Source organism: Chelonia mydas, chromosome 22 (genome assembly GCF_015237465.2).
Source record: "Chelonia mydas isolate rCheMyd1 chromosome 22, rCheMyd1.pri.v2, whole genome shotgun sequence".
Lineage (NCBI taxonomy): Eukaryota > Metazoa > Chordata > Testudines > Cheloniidae > Chelonia > Chelonia mydas.
Window position 1 is genome coordinate 3,890,132 of NC_051262.2, and position 23,996 is coordinate 3,914,127.

The 23,996-nt window shown below is 47.8% G+C and overlaps 1 protein-coding gene across 26 annotated transcripts in view; it reads left to right on the forward strand.

The window, feature by feature from the left end:
• ST3GAL4 (ST3 beta-galactoside alpha-2,3-sialyltransferase 4) overlaps positions 1–23,996 on the forward strand; it is a 178,082-nt gene that overhangs the window by 97,151 nt on the left and 56,935 nt on the right. For 7 of the 26 annotated variants that reach the window (XM_043534244.1, XM_043534242.1, XM_043534243.1 and 4 more), the window contains one exon: positions 5,292–5,395. The exons of the other annotated variants lie outside the window; for them this stretch is intronic. In XM_043534244.1, coding sequence (XP_043390179.1) covers positions 5,360–5,395 — 36 coding nt within the window. In that variant the 5' untranslated portion in view covers positions 5,292–5,359. The remainder of the gene's footprint in view (positions 1–5,291; positions 5,396–23,996) is intronic. 26 annotated transcript variants of the gene reach the window in all.

Here is a 23,996-nt window from a genome sequence, read left to right on the forward strand (position 1 = left end):
CATGGGTGGCTGTAGCAAGACTGGTTTTCCAGGGTAGTGGCAATTTCTCCCCTCTGCTCAGTGAGAGCAGAAGGTGGGCAGAACGCAGTATTGAGTGTCCGTGAGTGAGGTAGAATCCCTCTCCGGCTGAGCGAAAGGTGCCTGGAGAGGAAGTGCAGTTTCGCTACTGAACGGCGCAGAAGTGATGCTCATGTCACTTTGCTGTCGGGGAGTTCGCCAGGGTCACTACTGGGGAGTTCCACTGTGTGCAGTAATTAAAGTGAGCTAGACGGTGCAGTGACATTGGGGCAGGGTGGAAATGAGCTGCCATATGGGGTACTGGTGAGCTGGCCTGAGTTCTGCGTCTCAGTGTGCAGTCTGAGAATCAGTTCAACGATATACGGCGCCCTTGGTCTCTTTTCTCTGCTCCGCCCCCGTTGGTCTGTGCTCTCTCCAGCTGCCCACTGTGCACAGGCTGCCCCCTTGGGGTTTGCCCTGTGGTGTCCTCTGAACACAACGCACAACGGTTATTGCATTTCCTTCCCGGCTTTCCTGCTGCTTGGGCTAACGCCAGCCGGTGGTCTGAGCAGCGCTGATCATAGTCCACCTGCCTTGGCTCTGAGTCAGAGAAGTCCTTACCTATTTAGCAAACCACTTAAACTCACATCTGACTTTAGGAATGTGCCTAAGTCCCTTTGAAGTCAATGGGATTTAAGCAAATGCTTCAGAGCTTTGCTGAACTGGGTCTGCTGGGAGTGGAGGACTGATTCTTAAGCTGGCCCTGTTGGCTTTCAAACTGGGCAGAGACCTGTCCCTGTGAGGCCTCCTTATCATGCCTCATCCTTATCTGTGCTCTGATCCATCTGCGGTGTCAGGGCCCTATCTCTGTGCCGTAGGTTGGCAACTGTCTAAGGGCCCCACCCGTGGGCCTGGAGCCCATGGTGCTAGGCTCTGTACAAGAGAGGCAGACCCGTTGTTTTGTAACAGCAGTGCCAAACCTAGTGTCAAAAGTGAGATGCTGTAACTGAGCCGAGGCTGCAGTTCTCCCTTCCCCCCCCTCAAATCACTGGCCTCTTCTAGACTAGAGTGTGCACTGTTGTAATGTCAGCCCAGCACACGGTACGCCCAAGGGAATCCACATTGTGGTGCCAAAAGGAACAATCCCAAGCTGTCACTCGTGCTGCTCTGATGATCGATGGAACCAAAGGCAGGGAGCATTACATCCCTCAGAAATCTCTTCTGCTCCCTGCCCTTGGATGCTGCTAGCAGCAGTAGTGTTGCCTAGTGGGTAGAGCAGCGTACGGCAACTCCGCACTCCTGGGGTCGGCTCTTTCCCTGCTATGTTATCGTGAGCAAGTCACTGAAATCACTGCACAGCAGAAGTTACCCACCTGTAAAATGAGTGGAGCAGCCTGTTCCTGCTTCGCAGGGGTGTTAATGAATAAATGAATGTAAATTGCTTTAAGATGCCCAGATGGAAGTCTCTCTGGAATGGCAAAGTGTCATTGCTATGGCTCCCTTCAGTGCCGCAAACAGCTTGGAAGTGTCAGGAACATAAAAGTACGTCTCCAGTAACTCAAACTGCGCCTAAGCCAGATCCAGCTGCAGCCTGCACCGGGGAAACTCCCACCTCTGGAACTATGCTGATATAGCTACAGGGGCTAGGGGTGGGGAACCCCTACAGCTATAGAGGGTGGGAGGGAGCCTCTAATGTAGACCCCCCCTGGAGCACTGCAAAACAGACCTACCCTAGCAACTTTCATCGCGGTTTGCACTTGTCACCTTCTGGGTGTAAAACAACCCAGTGTAGATAGAACTTTCCTGTATAGATCAGGGTGTCGGGGCCAGGAGAGCAGGCCACTGATCCATCTTGCTGCTAGCCAGTCTCTGCCACTCTAGAGGAGAGCGAAGAGACCCCTTAATTCTCATGTTTCTTGTGTGGAGGTAGGGGAAGACTCAATGGCAAACATCAGTTCAGCTCCAGTTTGTAGTGGAGCGATTAATGTGCCAGAGGAGAGGACTGATTTCAGGTGGCAACGAGGCTACAGGACTAGGTGAGCCCTTAACCAAGAACCTGTTCTCCTGCAAATTTCATAGATAATAAAGACCAAGGGTTTTATTAATGTTGTCTTTGTATTAATGAAGACCAAAAGCTCCAAGTACATGGAGCATAGCAACAGGATGGTGCAGTGCGCTCGGCACTCCCAGACAAGAAAACCAGGGCTCTTCCCCGACTTTGTCCTTTTCCCTGAGGTGTAGTATGTCTTTTAAAGCAACACAAAACAAAAATAAAGCAAAACTGTGATTATTCAAAGAGACCTGGGAGGGAAGCTCAAAGGCATTGTTGGGCCATTGATCTGCTCAACCAATAGGGATTTAGGCTGAATTCAAGTTCAGAGGCTCTGAAACCTGCTCTTTACAAACCCTTTTCCTTCCCATTGGGTGGATTTTAGAGGTGTGAATGTTTTTGTTTCCACTGACAGCTGAACAGAAACGTGACCTACTTTTACGCACTGCCACTGTGCTTAACTATACAGACGGAGTCTCTGCTGGATCTCTTTGGGGGCCAAACCACAAGAAGGGGTGAAATGCACCATGTCTGTGGTTGTGCAATTGTGTTAGCTGGCGCCTGCACCACCACCCAAGTGGAGTTGGTTTAAGGGAGTGCTCTCACTGTTTTGGGGAAGCTCCCCAGCTTTGACATGTGACGTAATGCACTGAGAACTGTGAGCAGAGAGTGGAATCTAAAGGGTGGGTGAAGATGACTTGAGTATTCCTCTGTCTCCTTAAAAGAGAATGAATGTAAGGTCTAGGTGCGTTGGGCTTGGAGAGGAGGGATGTGATCCATGAAGGGTCTCAGCATTTATCTCTGCTTTGGAAAGCTGTGATCTTCTGGAAATTAACTTATCAATGAAATACAATGAAGCATGTTTTGACTGCCTGACACTTGTAAGCAGCATCATGTACTCTTGACTCAAACCTGTACAAGGTTGGGAGGAGTGGAGGAGATGAGTGTTCTTGCCAGATCAGTTTAATTATATAACTGGTATCTGCATAGCCATTAATGTGCATGACATGAGGTGGGACAGTAGAAATATATTTTAAGGTGACTTGTTCTCTTTAAATGGTAAGTTTGCATTTATTAAAACTGCTGCTTGCTCATATAAATTACTCTGGGATGCTTCTCTGGAAGACGTTACCTTTGAAAGCCCAACCTTAGGGTGTTGCTGATTCCCTCCCCACCGAAATCTCCTAGGTTCCACCCAGTGATCATCCTTGTTACCCTCACGTAGCAGCAGGGAGCAGGGCTGGGCCTCCTGGTTCTTTTGCCACCAGCCCTCTCCCTCTGAATTGAAGTCCCTGAAATGAGGTGAGTTCAGCTCAGTCCCAGGGTCTCAACTTGCTCGGGGGTCAGGCTCCCACCTAGCTATCTCTTGCCATCCCACAGAGAGAAACAGACCTGGATTGTGTCTCTCTGATCCCTGGGGCATGCGGTGTTAAGTCTAAAACTTTTTCTGTCGGGGCTTAAACCCAGCTCAGTAACAATCTCTCTTGCTGCCATCCTGAGTATTCTGTTGCATTACAATACGGAGAATGCCAGCATTGTAAGGGTTAACCACCAGCTGTTCCCTCTTTGGGGAGAGGATAAAAGTTTGGCACCCTCGGTCCACTGATCCGGAACCGGAGGGTCGTGTCCGCCCCTCTGTTACAGACAACCTGCTGCAGCCAATCGAAACTCAGGCCTGTTCAAATCGCTGTGTGTGTGTGTCTCTCTCTGCTGTGAAATATCCCCAGTGGGTGACTCCCAAAGCCATACAGGCCAGCCCGTAAACAGGGCAACGAGGCAACGGTGATAAACACAGAGGGAGTATCCAGGGGCAGGTGGAGAGACGAGGTAACTGGAGTCCCTGAGTAAACACCTGCCTGGCTGGAAGCGTGCGGAGATTAAGAGGACAGCCCTTGGAATTAGTGGAGTTTGATGTGCAGGTGGTGAAAGCCGCAGGTAGGAGAAACCACACATCTGTCTGAGAGTGCTGCAGGGGGTCGCTGTGGGGAGATGGGATGGTGATCGTGAAGGTCAGAGCTTTAGGAAATCCAGGTAGTTACAAAACCCCAGGTACTGGGGGAGGGGAGGCTTAATAGTAGGGATCCCCTTGATCAGCTTTTCATCAGGTGGCCAGGTCTCTGTATGTGCTCTGTAGAGCCCCCCCAATCCAAGGGCTAAATTAGTATGTTCCTTCTCTAACCTAGTCCTTGAGTATGACCCATGTGCCAGGGTCTGTTAGCCCATGACCCTACCCCCAAAGAGCTTTCGCCTGGCAAGGACTAATCAGCCACACTTTTAAAAGTGGCCTCTGATTTGGGGAGCCCAGCTTGAGGCCCCTTTGTGAGGTGCTGAGCACCTGCATTTCCCATTGACTTCAGCTGGAGCGCCCTGAAAATCACATTCCACGTGCCTCCCACTCATTGCTTAATGTTCCCTGGCTGGAGTGCTAATAACGGTCCTGATCCTCCAAACCCACTTGCGTTACTCAGGGTGGAGTCCCTCCACAGTCAATAGCAGGTATGTAAAGGCTGGCAGAGCTGGAATGAGAAACAGCCTGAGTACCCTGCCCCAGAGATCAGGGTTGGTCTGGCCAATAGACGGGAGTGCCTCCCATGCCATATCCCTCCTCATCACGCCCCTGTGAGCAGGGAAGTATTAGATCCCCATTTGATACAGAACGAGGCAGAGAGAGATGTAAGAGCCAGATTTTCAAAGGCCCCTAAAGAGGCAGATAGGCACTGTTGAAAATCACCCGAGGCCCCTAAATACCTTTGAAAATCTGGCCCAAGGTCAGGGCAGGGAATTGGGGTCCCACGCTGGCTACCACACTATAGCATCACCTCTCCTGTAACGCTCAGAGAACCACGGTGGGGGAGATAACATCTTCTATTGGACCAACTTCTGTTGGTGAGAGACACATGCTTTCGAGCCACACGATTCCCTCCCTCACCTTTTCTCTCTAATATCTGGGAACCAACACGGCTACACCACCACATATTACCTCAAACGGGGTGAATGGGAAACAGAATCGTGGTTTGTTTGGGGAGCACTGGATGTCCGTCCTTACTAAATAACTAAATTGAACAGTCCCACGTGTGTGCAACGGGAATATATATACCCTACCAGGAATATATTTTTATAGCAGAGGGAGAACAGCAACGAAATCCAAAAGATGTCCTAATAACAAGGTCCAATTATCGTGCAAAGAAATAAGTGGGTACATTCCAATCTCTGAAACATAATAACAGACTAATTAATCAAACAGGAACTGCCACCTTGCCGTTCTGCAGAGCTAGTTTAAGACCTGGGAAATTGAGCTCAGCATTTGAACGCATGGCAGACTCGGGAAATGCTCACGATTCGTGTGAGGTAAGCTCCGATGGCTTTTTATTATTAGAACGACTTGGTTTTGTTATAAAGGAGCTGTGATTATTGACAGTGGTTTTGTAGACTTTGACTTTAGAAGGTGGCCAGCGATTTGGGGAGTCTTGGTAACTGGGTGTCTGACTTGGGACATGGTAAATAACAAGTCACACTTGAACTGCTTCATCTGCCTGCACCTAAGATGAATTTGTCAGGAAAGGTAAATGGGATGTTGGCTCCCTCCACCTGCTCAGGTGCTTTTACAACTGGCAGTAGGCGTGAACACCTTTGGGAGATCCAGATATTCTGCAGTGCCCGCACCCTGTGCAGGAGTTCTCGAATCACAGAGACTGGAGAGACCGGATCCCATTCCAGTAGGATCGTCTGTGTCCTTCACCCTGCAGTGCAGGGTTAGCCTCAGCACTCCAGCATGGTGTGTTTCTCAAGTTCTCTGCCCATGTAACTTCAAATGTTACCATCACTTCCCTTAGGATACTGTGGCGAAGCCTGCTAGATCTCACACTCAGGATGTTTTTCATGATCATTCAGTCTATATTTTCTTTTACCTGAGCTCTGTCTGATGGGCCATTCACAGAGTGAAACGGTTATGGGCATTCCTAGAAAGGCTTTGCGATGTTGCTGGCTAATACAGTGCGCTCCGCTCCATCCGGATACACTTATAGGGAGATCTCAGGGAATCCAAGTAGCCTGATAACGAATGGTGGTGGCTGGGGCTTAATTAGAACAGGTACAAAATCAGGATTTTAAAAATAAATATAAACAAACTTTAAAAACCTGGTTGTTGCCCTATTTGAAAACTTGCCTGACCTCTAACTGCTCCGACTTTCTAGCCCCACCCTCTTGTTCTCCTTCTACATCCATACCTGCCTGCAGGTCACCAAGAGCATTGATGTCTGTGCAATGACGTATCTGACCAATAGGGGGCAATACTATCTGCTAGGCCCAACATTGAATATCTTTATCAGTCCCTGCTCGGGGATAGGAAATAATCGGGCCCTTCATGTGCCTTATATTCAGTCGACAGTCTCTGGCTCTAGAAGAAATCATGCACTTTTCCTTTAAGAAGCCTAATGCAGCATCATTGGCATTTATGGCACATAAGAAGACCCCCAATGCAGCCTGGTACTTCATGTGGCTGGCGAAAGGTTTGGACTAGTGATGGGTCTGCACCAAACCTGAGATCCAAAAATCTTGCAAACTTTCGTGGTTTCATAGCGTGTAATGCCAGATGGGACCATTAGATCATCTAATCTGGCCTCCTGTATGTCACAGGCTATTAAATTCCACCCTGTTACTCCTGTGTTGAGCCCAGTAGCTGCAGTTAGACCAAAGCATTTAAGTCCTCAGAAGACTGAACTGTTGTGAGTGCCCAGTCCCCAAAGTCCCTGCAATGGCAGGGAATTGGTTAGGTGAGACTTGCCCAGGTGATCCCAACGTGCTGCAGAAGAAGGTGGAAAACCCCCCACGGTCCCATACAAGCTGAGCTGGGGAAAAATTCCTTCCTGATCCCAGATCTGGTGATCGGCTTGACGAGGAGCATGTGAGCAAGGCTCACCAGCCAGGCATCTAAGACAGGATTGTCCATGCCACTTTGGAGCACTTGTCCTCCCATAGGTACTGACTCCGTGAGTGCTCCGGGGAGTTTGTACTTTATGGCAGGTGGCATCTGGTTCTGGGGCTTGGGCCCAGCTCTCCCTGGACACTGGGTGCTCTTCAGGGTAGGCTTTCCGCTCTCTATTTCAAAGGCAGTGGAATGGTGGCTCTGTTCAGATTGGCGTGTAGAGACCTCCAAGAAGCTTTGGCTAAGCTCAGTGAAGTGAGTCCAAGTGCCGTTGGGCTCCAAATAGGTTGTGAATCTCACATGATTGAACTGACTCTACCCCTGCTTCCAGCCAGGTTGGACTCCTGCACCAGAGGCCCTTCTCTCTGGGACTGCTTTTGCTGGAGTGATGCATTGCTGAAAGAAGGCAAAGAAAAAACTGACCTCTCTCTCTCTGTCTCTCTCTCTGCAGTGTGAGAGATGGCAGAGTTCTTGGAGCTACTGTGAGCCAGTTCTTTACTATTATCCACTCTGGGTTTTCCTGTCCCTTAAGTACTACTCAGCACTTTACATTTTTCAGAGCACTGTCTGCATATGAATCTGCCTATCACCCCATGAAGAAATAATAGTATCCCTGTTCTGCAGCTGGAGAACTGACGTAGGGAGGTTAAGTGACTTGCTAAAGTCTACATGGTGACTCAGTGGCAGAACCAGGGTTTGAATTTGGGATTGCCTGGCTCTCAGCTAAATATCGGGACGCAATGAGTCTGTGCGGCTCAGCTGGGAAGTGAAAGGCCAAGCACCTGAGGTGTGTTTTAATATATTCAAAGGACCATGCTGCATGGTCTCCCATGGCCACTTACTTCTTGTAATGAAACAGCACATTGGAAAGTTCCAGTGGATTAAACGAAGCAACCTCTGTTCATCCTCCGATCCCCCTCTGGGTGTATCTGCCCCTTGCTGTCATACAGCAGTGAATTCCACTCACCAACTCCTTTCACCTGTGAGAGTGGCTGCTAGGGAATCAGGGAGAAATCCACTAGCCTGAATGTGCTGTATGTATGCAGCCCTGGAACGGTTAGGAGCTTGTTTTCTCGGTATTGCAGCTCTTAACTCCTAGGAGCCTGTTTTCTTCAGAGGCAGCTCAGGTGATGTGAGGCAGAGTTGATGCAGCATGTTGCAGAGGGGAGACTTGCCTGCTGTGTGTGCTCGCGTGTTCTGATTCTGTTATTTTCCTGAATCTGAAAGATTTGAACAGAAAAGTGTAGAGTGATGGTTGCTCTTTGAGTAATGAAAATATACAAGTGAGTTCAATACTTGAGGGCTGTGTGTCCACACTGTGAAAAGGATTTTGACAAAGTAGAAAGGGATCAGAAAAGAGCTACAAGAATGATTCGAGGTTTGGGAAAGACTAAAGGAACTCAATCTATTTAGCTTAATAAAGACGTTTAAGAGATAATTTAATCTCTAAACACCTGGATGGGGAGATGATTTCTGATATCAGAGGACGCTTTAATCTATCAAATGCAGAGTGAGATCCAATGGCTGGAGCTGGATAAAATCAGACTAGAAATAAGGTGCAGATTTTTAACAACAAAGATAATTAACCATTTGAACAATTTACCCAGGGAGGTGATGGATCCTCCATTGCTTGAAGTCTTCAAAAAGCTACACTCCAATTCAGCCAGAAGTTATGGGCATCATGCAGGAATCACTGGGTGAAAAGCTAAGACGACTGACTAAATAAAGGGTCAGAATGGTCTCTTCTGGTCTTAAAATCTGAGTCTTTGAAAACAACAGTGAAAAAGGTGGTGGTTTTATTAGCAGGTGTTATGAAAATTGGGCATATAGATTATCATCTCTTTCCTGATTTGGAAACCAGTTCATTGAGACTTTGTAGGAGGGTAGTAAATTACAACAGCAGAATAATGCAGTTTACTTCTCTATGTACCATTTGCTGTAGACGTGATCACTGGCACGTAGCCCTTTGTAAAGCTATAAACAGCGCACATTTATTTAATGCATGCGATAACATACAGAAGTGAAAATAATCTCTGAGACTGTTGCACCAATAACTAAACATAGTGATTCACCTCTCCTGCCAGTTGGGGTCACTTCTCAGTGAAAACTGGCTGTGAAAGGTCCTCAGAGCATGACTAAGCCTTCCAGTCATCTTTACTCAAGATGAATGTGCAGGCTTTTTACTTGGACCCTAAATCACTTCCTCTAAATCCTTGGATGGTGATATATTGGTTAGACAATAAATGTTCTCCCATGTGCCCCAGTTCAGACCCCAGGAAATCACATGATGAGCCTGAGTACACAGCCCTTTTGTCTGAGGATCTCAAAGCATTCTGCAAACAATAATTCTCACTCCTCTTCCCTCTGCCCGATGATGTGGGTATTAGCCTCATTTTAGAGACTGGTAAACTGAAGCAGAGAGGGCTTGCCACCCGCAGTGCCCACTGATTCTGGATGCCCAACCTGGGACATCTGGAGCCTGATTTCTAGCGGTGCTGAGCACTCTCCGCTCTTGCTGACTTTGGTCAGAATTGTGGGTGCTCAAAATCTCTGCAAATTAGCCCCTGGATGCCTCCAGTTGTGCACCCAAAATGAGTGGGCACTTCTGGAAGCATGATCCAAAACGTGGGACCTGACATCAGAGAGGTGAAGGGTACAGCTGGGATTAGAAGTTGCTGGGGGTGTGGCTCCTTCTGCTGTAATAAGTAGACTATTCTCATGCTCTCTCTACCTGTGGAAAAGCACAGTTCATCCCCCTCCTGTAATATGAGCCTATAGGGAGAGACCGGGAATTCACACACCCCTTTGGCTGAGTATAAGATTAGAAAAGGAGTTTGTTTTCTAAGAAGGGGAAAAAGAACCCCCTCTTCTCCCTCCTCCCCCTCCCCAACGCTCTTGGCAAATATAAAATGCTTCCTACAGACCTTCCCTCATGTAATCTTCCATGCCTCCTCCTCAGCAATGGCATTAAACTTGGCAAAGCTGTTGCTAGTGTACTAGGCACTAAATATTTCCGTAAATATATTTTAGCTACTACAAATCCATTTTAATTTAGTACAAAATAAGACACAAGCTAAAACTGAGAAGTGTGGGTCCACCAAACAAGGGACATAGACGTTATGATATTGACAAGCTAAAGTCCCTTGAAATACAGAAAGCTTTTGTTATGCAGTTAAAGAACAGGTTTCAAGCACTTGTAGACCTTGATGAAGAAGAGGGGAATGCAGATGAGGAGATCAACAAGAAGTGGGACAAAGTAACAGCACTTTATAAACAGAGCAGTGAAGCCTGTCTAGGCTACAGGAAGAAGAGAAGGAAGGAGTGGATTACACCCAGCTCATGGAACGCCATAGAAACCAGACGAGCTCTGACGAAAGAAGTTTTAGACACAAACTCCCAGAAGCTAAAGGACAAATATCATAAGCAGTATAGCAAGGCACACCGAGAGGTCAAACGCCTTGTGAGAGCGGACAAACGACATTATATTGATAATCTGGCAACACAAGCAGACGGTGCAGCTGCTGATGGTGAACTAGGAACCTTCTACAAAATGATGCAGCTTATCAGTGGTAAATGACAGACACCAACAAACACTCTCATCAGGAACAAATGAGAACACCTACTAACAACTGACAAAGAACAAGAAATGCACTGGATAGAGCATTTCAAAGAATTGCTGAACAGGGAGCTACCGAAAGAGGAAGCAAACATCCAGGAGGCAGAAGAAGATCTTGATTTCAACACAGACACCCCAACTCAGGAAGAGATCATTCAAGCCATCAAATCCTTAAAAAATGGGAAAGCTCCTGGCAAGGATAACTTGAATGCAGAATTGTTCATGGTAAATCCTAAATTACCAGTATCTATTCTTGCCCCTCTATTTATATCAGTCTGGGAAAGGGGAAAAGTGCCAGGTGAGTGGACCAATGGGGTTACAGTGAAGATATGAAAGAAAGGAACTCTCAGTGATTGTAATAACTGGCAAGGTATCACACTTTTATCTGTGTCAAGCAAAGTATTGTGTAAGATCATAGTCTGGCATATATCAGAGGCAGTTGATAGCGTTTTCAGAAAGGACATGGATGCACAGACCAGATCTTCACTGTACAAAACATAATAGAACAGTGCTTAGAATGGCAACGGTAACTCTACATATATTTCATAGACTTTGAGAAGGCTTTTGATAGCATTCACAGGACCAGCCTAGGGCGCATTCTATGGGCATTCTCTAAGGTGCCACAGTTACTCCTTTTCTTTTTGAGAATACAGACTAACATGGCTGTTACTCTGAAACGTATGATCAATGTCATTAAAAGCTTCTGTTTCAACTTTGCGTGCCGTGTTGATCACGGTGAGCTCAGTTTTGAAGTCAAAACAGGAGTACGTCAGGGATGTGTCGTGTCTGCAATCCCCTTCAGCATTGCCTTCTACTGGGTAATGCAGCGTACAACAGAAGACATGCCAAGAGGCATTAAATGGGACACCCTTCTCGTCCCTTGAAGACCTGGACTTCGCAGATGATGTCACTCTCCTATCACATACCCAATAACATATACAAGAAAAAAGAATTTGACTCAGCTCATTCAGCTAGCAAATTGGACTGCAAATCACCTGCAATAAGACAGAGATCATGACCTTTAATATTGCCTCACCCTCACCAGTACAGATAGAGGATTATGTTCTCACCAGTGTAGAAACATTCCTATGCTTGGGCAGCACCATCAGCCAAGATGGTGGAACAAGCCAGGACATCCGGAACAAAATCAATAAAGCCAGGAACACCTTCAGGAGCTTAAATACGGTCTGGAAATCATCAAAATACAACACCAAAACCAAACTCAAGATTTATCAGCGCTGTGTACTTTCAACACTACTTTATAGTGCAGAATGCTGGGGAATGAGGAAGTCTGACATGTCCAAACTGTCTTCATTCCATACAACCTGCCTCAGAAAAATTCTCTGTAACTTTTGGCCCAGAACAATCTCAAACCAAGATCTGAGCACCATCGTTGCCAGGAGGCGTTGGAGATGGATCAGTCATGTGCTTCAGATGGAATCTGATTCTGTCACCAGAGTAGTAATAAGATGGACACCTAAGGCAAGCGAAAACGAGGCTGCCCGAAAACAACCTGGTGAAGAGCTGTGGAAGCCGAGCTGAAAAACCTGGGGCACAGCTGGGGAACCATTGAAAGACTTGCCAGAAACAGACAGGAGTGGAGGAGCTTTGTCGCTGCCCTAAACTCCAGAGGCGTCATAGGAACATGATGATGAAGACAAATACATTTTAATTGAGTACAAAATAACATCATAAATTAAAATGTTGTGTCCAAAATATCAAAACCAAAAAATGGTAACCAAGAAACGTCATGAAATACGTAAGGTGGGGTGTAAGTTGTGTATTCCAGTTGTTTGTCTTAGCCTATAAAGGTCGGGGTATTCACCATAATCTTTTGGGTGGCCTCGGGGACAGCAGAAATTCCCGCTGCTGACGGAGCCAATCCTTGCTACCAAGCACACACGGAGCCAGGCACTAAACCTGGCCGAGTGGCTTTGCCACCGAACTGCACCGTTGTTTATCTTTATGAATTGCTTCAAGGCTGCCTTATCTGCTGTTAATAGTGATAAAATGGAAGCTCAAATGACAGAGGCACTGGGCAGCCTAAACAGTGTTACTGTGGCGACAATCGTCCATCCTTCATCACTTAACACTGGGCAGTACTATCAGTCTGCTGAGCCAGCTACCTGCTGGGACAACACATGAAAAGAACACACACACACACACACACACACACACACACACAAGCCAACTGACGACAACCTCGACCTGCTACTAGGTGTGGAAAACCACACGCTGCCTGGTATTCACTAGGGTTTTACTTCTTGTTACCGTGCATTAGCTCCCATGCAGTAAGAAAGCACCTTTGTTCCTAGTGGTGACACACCCTAAAACTTTTCTCACCCCCTAGGGTTGAATCTCGTGTCACATGTGCTCTGTCGTCCTCTCTCTCGGCTGTTTGTCTACACGCCCATGTGCTAATTTCTTGGATGGGCTATGCCCGAGCGATTAGTATTAGGATTGCTAGGGCTGCTGCATTTCGCCCCCAGGCTGTGGCTCTGTCTGGGCTGGCTCTTTGTAGCCAAATGAGGCTGTAATGAGTGTTGGGAGTTCTCTCTAGTCAGGAACTTTTATGTTTGTTCCGTCCCCAATCCCTTATGTATAAATTGTTCCCGGCAATGGATTCCTGTGCAGACGTATGCTAATAGTGCTTTGTTCTTGGGTTCAGTCCTTGCCTGCTTATTGATTATTGATTTTTTTTTTTTTTTTTTTTAAATAGCTAGCAAGTATCAATCCAAAGGTCAGGGAGATAAAACAGCAACATCATTTAGTGTTACAGCCTGAATCAATACAACAGATGTGTGGCGAGCAGGAGCCGTGGGCACATTAGTGGAGTCTTTCCCCCCTGGGTGTACAAGTAAAGCTGTGAGCTTCTCTTAGTGGCGTTAAACCCTTCCTGGTGCATTTCGGTATTGAAGCTTGAACGGTAGCAGGATCCGACCGTTTCACAGATCGCACCGTCCTCCTCCCCTGGTGTGACTCTCCCAGATGGTTTGAACCCTGAGCACGCTTCCTTTCCTTGCAAGATACTAGGAGTTGTACTTTCAGAGACACCTCCTTCCCACACAATAGGGGCTGGAACATGGCCTTCTCCACTTGAAGCCAGTCTCTCAGCTGACCTTGCTGGTCACGCACATGCGTAACCCCTCCAGGCTTCCCATTACGCTCCCAGCTCCTTCACGAACGCTTTCCCCAGGTCACTAACTGGCCATCCGCTTCTGTCACCGGGGCTGGCCCGATCTGCTGAAGGAAATGAATTGCATTGGTTTCCAAGCCTGCTGGTGTCGAATGCACCTGCTGCGAGGCTGGTGCACCGTTTCTGGTACCAAAGCCAGTGCTGCAGGCAGGGGCGGCTCTACCGATTTTACCGCCCCAAGCAGCTGCCGCCGCGGAGCTGCCACCAAAAGCCACCACAGCGGGAAGAGCGGCGGAGCTGCCGCCAAATGGCCGCCGCGGGACACGGCCTGCCGCCCCATTCTAGATGCCGCTCCAAGCACCTGCTTGGAAAGCTGGTGCCTGGAGCCAGCCCTGGCTGCAGGCCTTGAATAACTGGTGAACGTTGGAGTGAAAAGTGCACTTGGCCCGCAGGGCGAGCTAAGCAGGAGTGAGTGCTGTGGCTCTGAATGAGGACTGCGCATCACTGGAGCGCTGGGTCCTGGTGGGAGTTGGAATCAGGTGTGAAATTCAACTGCTTTGAATGTTTTGAAAAGTAAATAGTCCTTGGGATACAGAATGTTCAGCCATGCATTTGTTTCATGTAATGAATTCCCTATAATTGCCCCCCATCCCACCTACAAATTAGCTAATTATCTTTAATTAGCTCTTTGATCACACTTGCACCCTGGTTGTGTTTGGATTGCACAGTTTCCGCTTGGCCATTGGAATCTACTCTGTGACGGTGGTGTCTCCTGGTTCCCGCAGGAGTCCCCTCCCGTGCCGGATGCATCTCGCTCTTGGGCAATCTGACTTGTGCTGAGTGTAAAATTCTCCTTTGCTCCATTTCCCCATGTCACTCCTAGTTACTGCCTTGGAGCCTGCAGCGTCCATTCTTGTTTCTTTCTGCTGTTGAGAGATTAAAACAATTTGATTCTCGTTCCCAGAACACACTGCTCGGCACAGTTTGGCTAAAAGACCGCGGTCAGACAGAACTGGCTGGTGAATCTTGCCCATATGCTGAGGTTTTAGCTGATTGCCATATTTCGGGTCGGGAAGGAATTTTCCTCCAGGGCAGATTGGAAGAGGCCCTGGGGGTTTTTCGCCTTCCTCTGTAGCATGGGGTACGGGTCACTTGCTGGAGGATTCTCTGCTCCTTGAAGTCTTTAAACCACGATTTGAGGACTTCAATAGCTCAGACACGGGTGAGAGGCTTTTCGCAGGAGTGGGTGGGTGAAATTCTGTGGCCTGTGTTGTGCAGGAGGTCAGACTAGATGATCATAATGGTCCTTTCTGACCTTAGTGTCTATGAATCTATGAACTACTAGGCTGAGCTGGTATGAAAGGAATGCTTGTGGCACTTTAGAGACTAACCAATTTATTTGAGCATAAGCTTTTGTGAGCTACAGCTCACTTCATTGGATGCATACAGACTAACAAGGCTGTTACTCTGAAACCTATGAAAGGAACGTGCTGCATTTAAGGACAGGCTGTTGAATTGGTCTGTGGCTTGTCTCCGGAAACCTGGGGGGAAACAGCTGAAATGCAGAAACCTATTGCATAGAAATGGCTTTCGCTTGCACCTGTAGAGTTTAGTCTCGTATGCAGAAAATCTGTTGTTTTGACGGTTCAAGATGGTTGCTGATGTTTCTCTGCTTTCATGTCTAGTGATGGAGACGGTGAAAAACCACAGCAAGAACAGTGAGAAACTATTGTAATTTCTAGCTGCATATGTTCCCAGTCCTTCTGCACCCCATTTGACAGGTGACGTCCTTTTATAGTTTGTGGGTGCTCCAACTACTGAACAGATGGCTAAATGTGGATTTACATGGCTAACTTTAGACCCTTCGCTTGTGTGTGGGTAATATACAAACCCTCAGATGATGTAAATTGGCCCGGAGTGATGCTGGTTTACGCCATCTGAATATCTGGTCCATGATTAGGCTTGTCGGAATTCAATTTTTATTTATGATCTTGACAGATAATATTGATTTTTATTTTTAAGCATTTATTTTTATTTTGATCGATTTTAAAAGTGTCACAGTTGCGCAAAATGATGGGTTTTAAGCCCCCTCCCCCTTTTTTTTAAGATTTGTATTGATTTTAAATTCTCACAGTTGTGGGGAATTATGGAGCATCGGCCAATGGAGGGGTCAGACAATAATTATTGAACGACAGTAGATGCTGAGATTCAAAAAGTTAAGGCTTTATAATGGTTCAAACCCAACTGTCATCATCACATGTCAGAATTTTAGCCTTAAATCGAACTCTCATACGTTCTCAAGCAGTGTTTTTCTTACTTTGCCTCTCTTTAAATTTTGATTCTCATCAGTGGAAATATTCTTTTCATTGGTTTGTGTGCATATATTGAAATTGATGTTTACTGATAAATCTAATCCCCCAGGCCTACCCATTATGTATATTATTGGCATATTTTCAGGCTGTATGATTATATAGCTTTTACTTGATCTTGGATTTTTTGGTATGTCTCTAATCTGACAATAACACTGTATCAGAGTCTGGCAAAGCAACAGTGTATTTTCTGTCTCTGTCATATTTCAGCCATATCTGAGAGTGAAGTGACGGACTCTCAGGCAGGACTGCAATTGAATATAATGCGAGAGCACATACTAGGACTTGGCTTGAGCATAGGTGAAAGAGGATGCATTGCCTTTTCATTTAGAATTGGTCTAACAGGTACCTAATTGAGTTATGGAAGCTCATTAATTGCCTTTTTAGACATGTCTCACCCAGTGTTCCCTCTTCTGTTGAGGCCTCAGCTGCACTGTAAAGGTCTCTCCAATTTCTTATAAACTGGAAACACTACAGGGGCGCTAAATGCCTCCGACTGCTCACTAAATGAAAAACAACACTGAAGAGTAGCTCTGACACTGGAGTTAACTTGAGAGAGTTTCCCCGGGTGAAGATGGGCTCGGCCGGAACTTCTCCCTTCCCTTTGTGATTACTGTAGACTTTGCCTGAGTCTGCCAGCAATACTCATGTTCGGTAGACCTGCAAGAGGTTCTATTGAAATCCATGGGACTACACAAGTGAGTACTACTCAGCATGAGTAAGGGTGGCAGAATCGGGCCCTTTGTGTGAGTGGCTGTGTGTGGAGGGGTTGCTCCGTCACTGCTAACTTTCCCATTATGCTTGGTCTTGCAGTGAAGTTATAATGAAGAAAGATGGTGTGAGGTAAGGTCTGGCTCTGGGAGTCAGGTCTCCTGGGTAGCCTGGTAACGTTTCTGGTTCTGCCACGAACTCATTGTATGTGATATTTTAACGCATGCACGGCCTTGGTGACCGTCCTCAGTGAAGGCGGCCAAACAAAACGAGGCATTGAGAATAGTGACTGAGCTTCTGTGGCATTGGGGCTGGTTGTGATGGTCTGGGTATGAGTCCTTCAGTGGCAAAGCTCTAAATCCATATTGAAAACTGGTTGCTGAGGGTTAGCAACAAAATACATTGTGCACTTAAACCATGCACGTGCTCTCTTGATTTTGGGGGCTAAGCCAACTGGTTCTCAGAGCAGTTCCTCCTTGGCACACCTGCCTGTCCCTGGAGGACAGGAGTCTGCATTTCCTTTAAAAAGAAAAGGAGGACTTGTGGCACCTTAGAGACTAACAAATTTATTTGAGCATAAGCTTTTGTTAGTCTCTAAGGTGCCACAAGAACTCCTTTTCCTTTTGCAGATACAGACTAACACGGCTGCTACTCTGAAACCTGCATTTCCTTTGATGCAGTTAATCAGAGGCAGGTAAAGCAGAGCAGGGAGTGCCAGCAAACGGCTGGAAATGTCTCCATTAACTGCTGCCGGAGGAATGGGGGTAGCTGGGCAGGGAAGTGAATGTGGAATTAATTCCTTCCCTTGATTAAAAAATTGTTTTCTCTTGCCACAGAGGGCAGGACAAGTGGCAGTGGGTGCAAACGACAGCACAGCAGATTTAGATTAAATCTCAGGAAAACCTTCCTAACTGTAAGCACAGTAGGATTGTGGAACAGATGCCTTGAGAGGTCATGGAAGCTCCTTCACTGGAAGTTTTCAAAAGGAGGCTTGATAGCCGTCTGCCTTGGAGGGTTTAGGCACAACAAATCCTGCAGCTTGGCAGTCTAAACGAGATGATCCTTGCGGTCCCTTTGAACCCTATGGGTCTGTGATTATCTCCACTGAGCGAGTGACACCTCACTCCCCTGGCATTGGCACAATTGCGTCTTACTCTGTCTGGCTCGCTCTTGGCTTTGAGATGCTAGCAGTATTTTTTAACGGCCCTTTTCGGTTTATCGTGGTGGGAAGGGAAATGCAACGAAGGGTTTAATCAGTGCCATCTCCCCACACAACTGTTCCTTTCCACGCACCCTCAGCAGAACAGCTTGTTTCCTTCAGTGGACAGGGTGGGAAATGGGGGCACGAAGTCTCTCGCTCCTAAATCTGAGCCTGGAAGCTGTTCCCAGGGAAGCTTTGCCTGCCCTGCCCTGGGTTGGATGCATTTTATCTTCACATGCTGCTGTCACCTGTGACGGCTTTCCATGTCAGGTGTCTCCAGATCTACTGCTGGTGACCACTTGATGCCTGTTGTCAGTAGGTGTGTGTGTGTGTTCTTTCCGTGTGCCTTCCCAGCTCTATGCAGAAGGCTGGTTCAGCAGACCTCGAGAGTACTACCCAGTGTGGTCAAGTCTTGGCGGCTGGAAAGTCGTTGCCTCGGTAGCCCTGTTTAGACTGCTCACTGAGTCTGTCCTTGAAGCTTCAATGTTGTTAGCAGACAGGGCAGCGAGTTAGTTCTGCAGGCTTCGATGTTACTCATAAAGCACGGTTCAGTGACAATGGCCCCAGGCCAGGTTTGTTACCCAAAGACACAGTCCTAGCGCTCTGGCTCCATGGTTACAGGTACGCTTACACCTGAGTGCCCTGTGGCAAGGAACGGCTCAGTCAGCAGCAGGACTCCCCACAAAGAACTACGGGGAAGAACCCAGACATTACAGGCCAAAGCAAACAGCTAACCAGGCACATGACACCTATCTCATGACATCTGGTTATTACCTCCCCTTGATCCTGATAGCTTGAATAAATATCCCTCTTCATTGTGTTGTCAAACCACTTTGTACAAATACATCCCAATCTAGTACTAGCTGGAATATATTTATGTAAATATCTAGCGCCTAGTACACTACCAGCAGCTTTGCCGAGTTCATATGCTGGACAGTGATCTTGTGAGCATCTACTTTAATATGTGGTCTGACTTTGGTTCACAGCCTCTGGTTCAGGCCTCAATTCTTGCACCAGGCCCAGTGCTCCAGGCTCTCTGTCTCTCTCTCCTACGATGGCTGCTCATTGGCCTTCATGAAATAATGTCTTTGTCCAGTTTCCAGTCAGATGTTTACATCACAGCCCCCCCTCCCTGCACCCCACAGCTGGTACTGACAGTACCCCCTCCTTGGCGATTTCCATAGATAAGCCAAGAACTGACTAGGGCGTGAAGAGCTAGCAGTGGCCTTGTGGTGTGAAGGGAAGCTCTAGTCCGGGGCTGAGGCATGTTGCTGGGTTAGCTAGCACTGCTGCCCATGTGGGACCTGCCCTAGAGAGAGAACCATGGTCACCATAGCTGTCTTCAGGACAACTCAGGGACACGAGTGTGCGCTGGCATCCCAGGGTGTTTGTTCCTGTTCCTTCATCAGTCGGACAGGCAATGACCGATCCGGAGAGAGGAGCAACATCTGAGGATGAACGTTCCTGGTTCCTCCTCAATGCAATCTGAGATGGTTCGCGCCTCATCCGGTCTCCTTGGCTGTTCTTGTTATACCAATAAAAGCAGCAGGATCTTATTAAAGAGAAAAAGGCAAAATACCACGTTTATTGTGAATACAGAAAGAATCATAGTAAGCAGTTAGTTATAGCTATAACATTCCATTCAATCTCATATTTATTCATACACACACACACACACACAGGTTCTGCAAGGTTGTTATCATAGTTACCAGCCTTAGAGTTGCTCATGCCAAGCCACTGACCAGGTGGCCTGGACATGAGGAGGGAGCAGGGCCTTGTCAGATGCACATCTGACGCTCCTGGAAGTTGGTTTGCAGAATCAGACCCCAAAGTTCTCACTTTCTAGAGTCTGTTTTTATAGGAATTTCTTCCTATGCCAGTCTATGGGAATTGCTTCATCATGCTGTTGCTGAATCAATCAGCAGATAGCACGTTCCTAACGGCTCCGTGCTGCTAGATGTTATCTTGTTCTTTGGTTCTCCCCTTCTTGAGGCTGTTGGGTGGATTCCAGTCTGCCCTCCGGGGGTCCTCTGGTTATTTCCACTTGACGCCTTCTTCAGCCGATGGACATTGGATTCTTAGGCTGGCACCTCCCTGATCATTCAGTTATCCACACCAAGCATCCATCCACATACATCCTCTATCTCTATTTTAATCACAATTGTTAATACAGCAAAAGGGCGGGGAGTCTCTGGGAGCTGTTTCTGTTGTTACAGAGTATTGCTTTGAGTCTCTCTGTGTGAATTGCTTTGAGAACAGACTCTGTCTTAGAATGTACTAACGCAATTAGCAGCTTGCAAGTTTCACACATAGATGGAGAGAAACAGTACCAAAAACCAAGAGACCTCTTAATTAGTAATACACTGGAATTTAAACTATGGGGAATCAAACTGATTTGTGATTTTAATACAGAACTTCTTTAATATGATCCAACATTCTGAGGCTTCCAAGATGAGGAAAGTTCTGTTTCCCTCTTGGCTTTCCATAAAACCAGTACAGCCGTATGAGCACAAACAGGTGGACGAGCTGTAACAGGCTGGGAAGTGGAGCAGATCCTGGGTGGAGTGTAGATACCACAAGTGGGGAAACAGTTGCTAACACAGGAACAGAATTGAGAAGAGTAAAACTAACCCGATGAAAGGGAATCGAGAGAGAATAATGTTGAATACTTGACTCTTCAAAGCATTGGTTAATCTGTGCAGCCTTCTGTGAGGGAGAGAAGTATCATCAACCCCAGTTTTACAGAAGGGGAAAACTGGGACGGGGGATTGAACCTGGGAGTCAGATTGGGGGTGGGGAGGAAGGTGGTGGTTCTCCAAGCTCCGTCCGCATAATAAGCTCCACCCCGTGATTTGCCAAATGGAGATGCTGCTCACTGTAGATTGTGCAGGTGTTCCAAGGATGATCATGTGTACTCGGAGCTCCACTGCTCTCCTTGAGCTTGGCTGCCCCACTTCAGTATGCCCATGGCCCCTGCTAGGCTCCTTGGGCTTGGATCAGAAGGGAGGATTTGGGGGGGGGACCGTGCCCTTCCCCTCTGATTTGCTGCTTGGCTTGTACTGAGCATGCTCAGTCACGTGGCTGAAGTCAGCTGTTCTCACTCTGCCCTGCCCCTACACATGCACTGTCAGCAGGCCTGGGTCATCTCTGGCTTGGATCCTTTGTGGTTGGAAGGGAAAAATTAAGTAGTGCCCTCTTCCAAATGCCACTTGCTTGTGGCACGAAAATGAGACACCACTTGCAGTAAATTGTGCAGATCAGTGCCTCTTTCTCTGCCTTCATGCTGGGGGGGAGGGAGAGAATGAGTTTGCATGGGCCATCAGAGGTAACCCCACGCTGCTGCGAGGAATGGGGCAGGTCACGCCTCTGAGCTGCTATTCATAGAATTATAGAATCGTAGAATATCAGGGTTGGAAGGGACCTCAGGAGGTCATCTAGTCCAACCCCCTGCCCAAAGCAGGACCAATCCCCAATCAAATCATCCCAGCCAGGCCTTTGTCAAGCCTGACCTTAAAAACTTCCAAGGAAGGAGATTCTACCACCTCCCTAGGTAACGCATTCTAGGCTGGCTGCAGAGTCATCTCTCCATTGGTTCCGCTCTGCTTATATTTTTGAGGGCTTGATGGAGCCATTAGTGTTGCGGAGATGTTTATATGAACGCGGAGATTCTGGAGAACAAGGAGGTCACTTCAGAGCGGCGCCAGTGTGGCGGATGGGCATGCACTGGCTTAGCCAGGAGCACACGGGGTCAGACTGGTGGAGGGGATGAGTACCTCAGCTGAAGTCACTGAAAATCCGGCCCATTGTGAGCAAGGGGACACTAAAAATAGAGCATAGCTACTGCAGCGTGAGAGGCGGGAGGAGCTGACCATGCTGAGTATGTACTTAATATCCTGGACAGCACCCGCCTCAGGACAGTTAGCCCCTCATGGTGCTATGGCCAGGTTCTGTTAGCACGCGAGCTGGACCAGAGCTGGCCCAGGTTTGACTCCTCGAGCTGGAAATGTTGTATCTTCCCGCTCTAGTGTAGACGTACCCTACGTGGCAGAATCAGGGATGGCACTCGGGAGTTCCCGGCTCCCAGTCCCTTGCTCAGCAGGTCCCTTCGCCCCTTGTCTAACAACAACACGCAGCGCGTTCTAGAGCAGGAAGGCCCAAGTCTTTGCCCTGCCGTTATCGTCTGATGCCCTGGGTTTGTGTCTAAAGGCCACCTCAGACATGACAGACTCCCGCTCCACGCCCTTTTCCAGGTAACTGTATTCAACTGGCACCTCTCCAGCCACTGCAGCGAGAGGAGCATGTTGATTTGTGCATATAACTGCATAGTAGAAACCTTTATTAGTCAGACGTGCCCATCCCTAGCAAGCCGATCAGATCTATGCCCTCTCCCCCACCACCACCACCCAAACCAGCTTTTAAAAGAACAGAAGCAGGGACACAGTCACAGAATGTGATTGAAAACGACAGCCCGCTTCTCCCCTCTCTGGCCCGACAGTGCTCTGGGCCCGGAGCTGCAGACCCAGGGAATATAGGATGGGAGCCGTGCAGTGACCGCCGTAGCTTTGGGAGAGGAGGGCTGAAGCTGTGGGAACCTTTCCAGAGATTATGGTAAGCGGGATGACAATTTTCAGGCAATTCTTACCATGCCAGGTACAGAAGGGCTTTTTGTTTATTAGAAGAAAACTAGGCTTGGCTTTAATATTGGAGTGATCCTCTTACCCAGGGGAGCACCGTGCCGTCACTGGCAGGCAGAAACTCCAATAGGACGCTTGCATTTCTAGCTGCTGCAATCTTCTCTCTCTGAGGCGCTTCTCGGGCCACGTTACCGTGGCATCTGAGCGCCTCCCGCACCCGCAGTCCTCTGATCCCCAGGATACAGATGGGGAAACGAAGCCAGAGAGAGACTAAGGCTATGTCTACACTGCAGATTTCTGCTGGCGTGGCTATGTCGGGCAGGGGCGGGAAGAAGTGTGAGGCCTGTGCGAGCAAAGCGCCTAGCAGAGATGCGGCCGTACCAGCAGGAGGGCACTTTTGCCGGTATTGCTTACTTTTTTTGCGGGGGGAAGGGAACTGGTGAAAGTGCAGCTTTCTTAGTATAAGCTACATCCGTACTAGGAGCACTTTGCCAGTGTAGCATACTATCTCTTTGTTGTGTGTGTGTGTGTGTGTACACGTCACCGGGCACAATGGGGTCCTGGTCTGTGACTGGACGACGGTGCTGCCGGAATCCCAACGTACCCATATCGGTAGGGTAAAGTTCTCCTAGTGCAGATGCGGCCTATGTCCGTGCTTCTCAAGCTCTCTGATGTGGGGGACTGGCAAATTTTTTTCCTAATGTGCTCGCAGACCGGCAGCCGATGACTTGCGGACCAGCACCGATCCGCAGACCACCATTTTGAGTAGCACTGGCCTACGTGACGTACACAAGATTGGACAGAACGCCTTCTTTGGAGCCGGGAATTGAACCGTGGTCTCTCAAATTTTAGTCTAGCACCCTACTCCTGGATTGTCCTCCCTCTTAAGAGGGATCTAATCAATCAGGCATACCATAATGTCCGGGGCACCTATGTAAATAATGGTATCTCGCATTTGCTATTTTGACATTTTGAAATTCACTGCTTCGGACTTTCAACTACTCCAGAAAGGGAGACGATAGAAAGCCAATTCTTATGCTTGGTTTGAACTTAGAGCTGATTTCCCAAAGGACAGGGCCTGAGTTGCAGCCACAAATTAATGCCAGAGTCTGTTGCCCCTGCATATCTGCATTTATACACCCACGTGTGGGTTTTGGAGAGGCAGGCACAATATGGCTCCTTTGATGCTTTGGCCTGTGTCAGTCCATGGAGTACTTGGGTTTGTCTGCACACAAATTGTTTGGGAAGAGCTATTCTGAAATAACCCCATGTATGGATACTTTTATCCCAGAATAAGAATGTCTTGATCCTGTTTAGCTTAGCCCACTTTCAAAGTAGACATGTCCTTAGATTAATCC